Consider the following 8125-nt stretch of genomic DNA (forward strand, 5'->3'; position numbering starts at 1 on the left):
TGTCTGAATATCTCAGAGACACTGAGGCTGAACTCAGCAGCAGCAACATGCACAGAAATGCCTTTGTTAGATGCTGCTTTCATGAGTTTCTACATGTTGTAAGTCCACAGAATGAGAAGAGAAAAGAAGAGTTTGTGACACAGGAAATATGACGTCAGTGTGAACTGCTGAGGAGTTTTTATCACGGTGCTGCAGAGGTTCGCTCTGTCACTGTCACCGTCTCCAGTTGGAAACAGACAAACAAACAGAATTCAACAAGACCTGAAGTTCAGATTTATCACTTTAATTACTGAGATTTCATTGATGCAGTTGTGATTAATTACAAATGTGAACGAGTCAGAAACAGCAGAATAAAGCACAAACACAGACAGCTTAAATACTTTTCTACATTTCATTTGGAAAACTTTTCCATTCCATGCATTAATACATAGATACTTGTACAGCAATACAAGCAAAGCCACAAATGTGCTGTATTTGAAATGTTTGTCATAAAGCACAGACACTGAGCTTTAACTCAGCAGCAGCAACATAAAAACAGCTTTCTCAGAAGTTGCTGTCATCACACAATATATATTGTTAGTAATGAGCAAAGAGGAATGTTTCTGATGCAGGAAATATGACGTCAGTGTGAACTCTTCAGTTATTTCGAGTTTACCAGCAGAGAAACTAACAGCATGCAACAAGATCTGAAGTCAGTTTGATGAATTGAAATGCTGAAATGTCTTTGATGCAGTTAGAATTCAATGAAATGCTGAAAATCATCTGAAGTGAAACACAACCAGGGTCTGTGGTCATTAGTTAAAGGTCAGCTTTGCACCAATCACATGTGGACACATACAGGCTGCAGGTAAAGGGTCCAAAGCAGGAAGTGTGTCACATGGAAACTGGCTCTGAAACTGTCTGATTCATGAAAGACGACTAAGGCCCACATTACAAAAAGACCCGAGTCATGTTCAGAGTCATCAACAGACTTTAACCGTGTCCACTGTGAGGGTTGTTGTTTCTGCACTTTTTCTTTCTGTCATGCTGAAATGAACTTTGACCTTCAGTGTGTTAACGCTGTGCAGGTAGCTCGCTGCAAACTAAGCAGGAAGGTAAAGTTGTGTTTGGATGTAAGTGAAGAAGAAGAAGGAAAGTTGTTTTAAACGGATTCATCTTCACTTATTCACACGTTGTAAGTTTGACAAACTGAATTTGTGCTGGTTTCAGTCTCTTGGTTCCTGATTTGTAGCTAAAAGTAAGAAGCAGCTACTTTCAGCTGATTGAGAGAAACTCAAGAAGACATTTACTGAAGTTTTAGGAGCAACAGACTGATGAATAAACCAAGTAAACCAAAGTAAAGACAAGCTGCACTTTGACTTTTATTAGAACAATTTGCTGGAACTACAGAGTAATGAAGTACTTCAAGTTTTTGTGTGGATGACTTCCAACCTTACTGTACAGCACAGAGCACAGAGGGACAATATATGTAATCAATATATGATGCAGAATGAACAAGTAACAACTGTAAGCTGAGTCTGAGGCTCATGCAGGACATTTCATAGTGAGGTGTCTTTGGTTGGATTATTCAAACATTTACATCAAAGCATCAAACTCATTTCTCACACATGAAGGTCCTGTACACATATTTATGATTATTGTATTCAAGTGACTGTCTCCATTTCCCATAATGATCACAGCAGACTCCATAGTAACCAGAACTGGGATTCCCATATCCTGTTCCCCAGAACCTGTCAGAGAGATCAAATCTGATATTAAACTGGACTAAACTCATAACTATTGTCACATTCATATAAATATGAGTCTCTTTTGGAATATTTCCAATATTTGCTGTGTTTCTTTCCCAGCTTTCTCGCCCACTTTCCCTCCTTTAGACTTTTCTCTGAGAATCATCATGCACACTAAAACAGCTTTCAAGCTTTGATGAATATGAAATCTTCCTGCTGTAAAAATGGAGAATAAAAAGAAGTCAGAGCTGACTTTCTGCTGTTTGAAACTGTTTTGTCAGCTGTTTACAGACATCACTTTGAAATGTGTGTCTATCAGGTCATATTTACTGAAGCTTCTTCCTTCATATGTTCTGAAGTTTTACAAACACCAAAGAAGAAGAGACAGGAATTCTCTGAAACAGTTTTTGTTCTGTGAGAAAAGAAACATTACAGCACAAAAAACATGAAGACAAATTGAACAAAGTGAAATGTGTCGGTCGCTGCTTTGAACATTTTTCAATCCTGATTTCTTCAAACTGACTTGTTGTAACTGAACGTCATCACAGACTGCAGATGAAGAGAGTTCAAGCACAGCTGTTCATTCAAAGAAGGATTTCTGCTTTTCTTTACATTCAGTTTGTGGGGCTGTTGGAAAATAGCTCAACTCATGTATTGCTGATCTATCTTCCAAAACATCAATGTTTCACTTCTAAATAATAACTCTGGAATAGAAACAAACTAATGTCTCACGTTTCTCTCAGCGCTGATCCGTCCACCCATTCCCATTCATATCCTCCTGATGTCTGTTTGGCTCTCAGACCAATCCAGGACTCTCCTCTCATGTTCAGTTCATTGATAAATTCCTGTTTGAGAAGAGACACAAATATTGTCTCCAGTCATAATTCAGCACTTCTGTTGTAGTAACATCATCTTGTGAATATGTCTGAAGGAAGAATAAATGTGATGAAACTTTTCTTCCATTGTGCAGAAATCAGAAAGAGCCACAGAATCAATGAATATCAGCTCCTCCTGTAGCTCAGTCAGTGTTGCAGTGGAATCAGTGTTAACAAACCATTTGATTCAGTTGGATTGAATCAGAAAAATAATCTGAATTATGAGGATTACTCTCATTTTATAACATTTCCGTGTAAATGAAATGTTTGTCAAATGTGTAAAAACTTTACTTTTGAATGTCTGGAACAAAAAAGGAGAATCAAAGAAACCCATCAGAGTGGAGACAGGAAGCAGGTCACAGACTGACAGCAGGTCAAAAACACAAGTAACAGATCACTGTCAGTTCCATCAAAGATCACACAGACATGAACAAACACACCCACCTGTTCCTCTTTGCTGTTTATCATCACCAGATCAGCTCCTTTATCCTGACAGTCTCTCCTGCTCTCAGACCAAGTTTTCCTCTCAGTGGATTTAAAGTAACAGCTGCTTCCAAATCTCGTCCATCGATCAGGACACTTCTCTTAAAGTCAAACACATGTTTTAAAGACAGACTTTGTGTCATGTTGTATCACATTAATAAGATCTCTGATTTCAGTCTTTAGTCAAAAATCTTTGGTCCCTGTCATTTTCCCTGTAAATCCTTCATTTAAACTCAGGTTTTCTCTCTTATTCATAATTAACTGAAACTTACATTTATACAGAAAAACTGTTACACAGCATCAAACATTTAGGATTCAAAATAAAGACACAATCAGGTTATCACTGTGTCACACTGATGTTTTCTATTAGTTATTCAAACTTTATTACCTTCTATCTTCTCCTTCAGCCTCTTCACTTCTTCCTGTAGCTGACTGTGGTTTTTACTCAGTTTATCATAACTGCTCTGTAACTGAGTCAGGTTGGTTTTTGTGCCTATAGAGAAAAACAGATTAAAATTAAGTTGAAATTTTCAACAAATATTTCTGTGATATAAGAACTTGGTGTTTGCTTGCTTACCTTGAAGTTCATCCTGGAGCTCAGTGTAATTCTTTTTGGTGTCGTTGTAAACGTGGTTCAGTTTGTTGTATTCAGCATGAAGTGTTTGGTTTTCACTCTTGTTGAAAGCATCTGAAATATTTCAGTGAAACCAAAATAAAATAAAATAAAATAAAATAAAATGAGTGAAACATTGAACAGAAACAATCTTCTTCCTCTGCTTTGTCAAAAATATCAATAAGAGTCAGAAACTTGTGCAGCCATTGTTCTTGAACATGTCCTGTGGGTGGAGGTGTTAGAACTACAGGAAATCTGATGAGCTAAATACGTATCAACTGTGAACAAAAACCACTGACAAGATTCAAAATAATTGTGCTTCAGTGTGGTGGAAGAAGGTGAAGAATCAAACAGCATTTTTACACCTGTAGTCAGAGATGTTATCTATATGCTTTGAAAGAATAGATTCTGACTCATGTGACATGTGCCTGTTCTCACTGAAAATATGTCTTTTTACATTCAGTCAAAGCTGCTCTGAGGCTTCAACACTTCCTCTTATCAAAGGTGTTTCCATGTGATCAGGTACTTCCTGTATTTGCTGTGGCAGAAGGACACGTTCTGGTTGTGAAGCTGCATGTTTGTTGGCTGCTGGGATTCAGTATCAGTCATACATTCATTTGCAGGAGAAGTTCAGAGGTTGTATCTTATCTTACAGCATATGGACAGGATGATGATCCCAGCTAACATCAGGAGGCACAGCACTCTTAGACCCAGTGTAGCACATCTGAAAGAGCCCTTCTGGACTGAAGGAGGATTCTGAGTCTGTGGTCCTGTTAGAAAGCAGTGTGGATGTTGGTTTGGTAAATCGACTGATTCTTATATAATGCTTTTCTACTCTCCCAGAGTGCTCAAAGCGCTGTATACAACATGCCTCATTCACCCATTCACACAAGCACTTCTAAACACAAGTGCAAACTAAACTACATTCACAGTGTGATGAACGCATCGGAGGGTAACTTGGGGTTAGTATCTTGCCCAAGGATATTTGGCATACAGACTGGAGGAGCCAGGGATCGAACCATCAACCTTCCTATCAGTAGCTGATCTGCTGTTCCACCTGAGCCACAGCCAGGTGGTAGAGCTGTTTGTTATTTCCTGTCACTCTGTCTTTAATAGACCTGTGGTTTCATGAGCTCATCTCCACAAGAGTCAGACACCAAAGTATGACGTCCGCATTGTGTTTAACCCTCAAGTGTCCAAACGATTTACATGACTACAGCAACAGAACGGGGTTATGGATGAGATCATATATTAGTTAAATATGTCTTTAACCTACCATGAGACTGATGTGTTTATCTACGACACATATTCAGAAATGTTCTCATGTCTTTAAATGTAGTTTTCTCTCATTTTTATGGTAAAAATTCGACACGTCTGCTTTAGAACTGATGTATTTCCTGATATTGCAGCTTAAATGTAAAGAACCAGGTAGATGATATTTGTGTAACTGGGTTAGAAACATCATCCAAACGTTCGCCCACAGCCTTCCTCTCTGCTCTGCTCACTCGTTTGTAAAGCAGCGAGTACTTCAGGATATCTTTGAATCTGGGCTGTTATCCACGATTCACTGTTTAATTTTACAAATGAAAATATAACAATTCCACATTTAAATATACAAGTCAGGGAGTAAAAGACCCTCCTTGGTCCCTTTAAAGTGTCCAAATCTGTTTTCTGTGCAGAGCGTCTGTTTAAAAGTCAATGAGAGGAAATAATCGTACATCACAGGAAACAGCAAGTCAGGTAAAAAAGTTCATACAGAATATGTAGAAACTGATGTTTGATGGCAGTTTGTTAAAACTTAACTGTAACAAACCAGAAATAAAATATTATTATGGTTCACTTACCTCCTCCTGCATCTGCACTCTCGTAGATATCCACCTCCCTCTGCTCCCACTCTGCTCCGTCCTCCTTTCTGCTGTATCTCACCTTCTTTGATAGATCTGGTTTGGCATAAATATCTGAGGACATCTTGAGAGGACTGAGACGCTGAGCAGGAGTTTAAACTGTACTCTAACAGGTATGCAGTACTAACCCTGGTAGATATAGTGACATCCTGTCCGCACACTGCTGTCACTCTGGCCAGTCTTCTTCCTGCTTTTGTACAGGAAGAAGCTTCAAGGAAGTAGCAAAGAAACACAAACCACAAACTCCTCTGTGCAGAACGCAGTTCAGTTTTTATATTTGGAAAGTCAGTGAGATCAAATATTAAAGCACTGGAACAAGAAGAAATTCATTTTTCACAAACACGTTCACAGCTCAGATTAAAGGAAAAGTCACTTTGTCACTTATAGATTTATTTCTGCTGCACTTTAAAGAAACAAACTGTTAAACTGTCTAAGATTAGATATGTTATTTCATATTAGATCATCTCTCAATCGGTCCGTCATGATGATGCTGTGATCCTCATGTTTCCATTACTGCCACCATCAGGCCAGATGTTGTTATTTCAAGTGTTATGAGTTGTATTCGTTGCTATTTTGGTCGCTCTGTGATCTTTCCTGAATACGACATGCAGAACAAACTGCATGCTTTCACTGTACTGCTGTGAATAGTTTGAGAAAAACAGATATATGAATCAACTGTGTAAAACATGGATCTATTTTCTGTGATTGAAAAGTGAAGCCAAATTGGAAGTGCCTGCGTTTCTTTCATTGGCCAGCAGGGGGCGACTCCCTGGTATCAAAAACACTCAGAGGTCCAGAGATGCTTCTCTCTGCACTGAAGGAGGAGTTGGAGGTAATGAAGCTCTCGGTGTCATCGAATCACAGAGTGAGTGAAGCAGCCCAATACTCCTGATCCTGACAGACGATGGCTGCACCAGGTTTTTATTAACTGTGGCAAACTAAACGCTGTCTGATGTTCGTGCCTGTCTTACTCACAGAGCTGCAGCTCAGCACAGAAGGCCCAAAAGTGTACAGCCTTCAGAGCCGCCGCAGGTCAAGTGAAAGTCCATGTGATGCCTGATAGAACCACGTGAGAATAGAGAATAGGTGAGCTGTTTATTTGGCTGATTAAAGTCCAAATTTAGTCCAAAACTGAAGCAAAACAAAGTTTCAGATTCAAAGTAACAAAATACAACAAAATGAAGGAAAAAGTATAAATACACATAAATACACACAGGAACACAGACTGAGACAGCTGTGCAGTGCTAACGCTGGTAGATGACATGTTCAGTGGGAGAAACATTTCATCATCATCATCATCATCATCATCATCATCCTTCTTCTTCTTCAGTCTCAGCTGACTGCAGGTTTCCCCAACCTGAGAAACAGTACCTGGTAGATACAGTGTTGTTCTGTACTGATGCTGCTCTCAGTGATGCAGCTTTGTTTCCTGTTTACATGAAGAAGCTTTGAGGAAGTATGAGAGCGAGCACTGACTCACATGCTTAAAGGTTTCCAGTCTGTTTTTCTTTCCTACTGATGCTAACATATTGTCCGGTCTCTACGCTGGTAAATCCACTGATGCTGATCAAATATGATGCCATGAAAGTGATGATGATGTCAGATCGGTCGTAGCTCCAGCTCTGGAGTTATAACTGCAGGAACAGCTGGGACACTGTTACACATGTAAACACAAACAGAATGCATTGATTTGTAAAGCTCATAAACACATATTTCTTTTACAATATCACAATACTGAATGTCTCATCTACAGTTCATAATGTCATTAAATGATTGAGAGAAAGTGGATGTTTGCAACCTTCAGCTGAATTAAAAATATGATTCTGTGCACGCGCTCAGAAACACTTCCAGAAATCAGCGTCTCAGCGAGACGTCCACACGTGCAGGTTCAAGCTCCATCATGTAAACATGAACACGGCCGTCTTCTCTGTCCCTGTATCAGAAACAACCAGTGTTTCTTCACCGCTGTGCTCTGAGGTAAGAGAGGCATGTTGAGGAAGTCGACGTGTTTCAGGAAGATGAAGCAGCATTTTGAAATACCTCGATTTAAAAAACATTTATAGGCAGTTACTTCTGTGGTGATGGATGTGTTTACTTAGCTTTGTTAGTTCTAAATCATCCAGTTTATCTGCAGGATCATCAGACTGCTGTAGAACGATTGTGTTTTAGTGCAACAAATCAAAGGATGTGTGATGGATATGGATTAGGAAAGGAAGGGGGCCACTGAGACTGCTGGTGCACAGGACCCAGAGCTCTGTGTTACGCTCCAGCTTCTCATCTTAACTAAAATCTGAGACTTTTTTTAAGTCTGAGCGTTTTTAATCAGCATAAATGTGAAGCCGATCTGACCGCCGTCACACCGAACCTGTCTGCTGCACAGAGGCGACAGATACAAGCAGATCAGCAGCTGTTCGTCCTGCTGGCTGCTGTAGTGGTTTGTGGGGAGGACACTTGTGATAAGCTGTCATCATCATAAGAGCTCCGAGTGGATAAATGCAGTCATCACAGCAGCTGTATCCCAAT

At 39.5% G+C, this 8125-nt stretch overlaps 1 protein-coding gene across 1 annotated transcript; it reads right to left on the reverse strand.

Annotated features, from left to right (window-relative positions):
• Positions 1-300: 300 nt before the first annotated feature.
• Positions 301-5766, reverse strand: LOC134619792 (C-type lectin domain family 12 member B-like). Its single transcript, XM_063465626.1, has 7 exons — positions 5543-5766; positions 4352-4468; positions 3663-3773; positions 3474-3578; positions 3047-3186; positions 2460-2572; positions 301-1730 (listed from the first exon to the last, which is right to left on the reverse strand). The coding sequence occupies exons 1-7, from the start codon at positions 5664-5666 to the stop codon at positions 1595-1597; spliced, it is 846 nt and encodes a 281-aa protein (XP_063321696.1). The 5' UTR covers positions 5667-5766; the 3' UTR covers positions 301-1594.
• Between the last annotated feature and the right edge of the window lie 2359 nt (positions 5767-8125).

The sequence above is a fragment of the Pelmatolapia mariae genome, linkage group LG22 (genome assembly GCF_036321145.2).
Source record: "Pelmatolapia mariae isolate MD_Pm_ZW linkage group LG22, Pm_UMD_F_2, whole genome shotgun sequence".
NCBI lineage: Eukaryota > Metazoa > Chordata > Actinopteri > Cichliformes > Cichlidae > Pelmatolapia > Pelmatolapia mariae.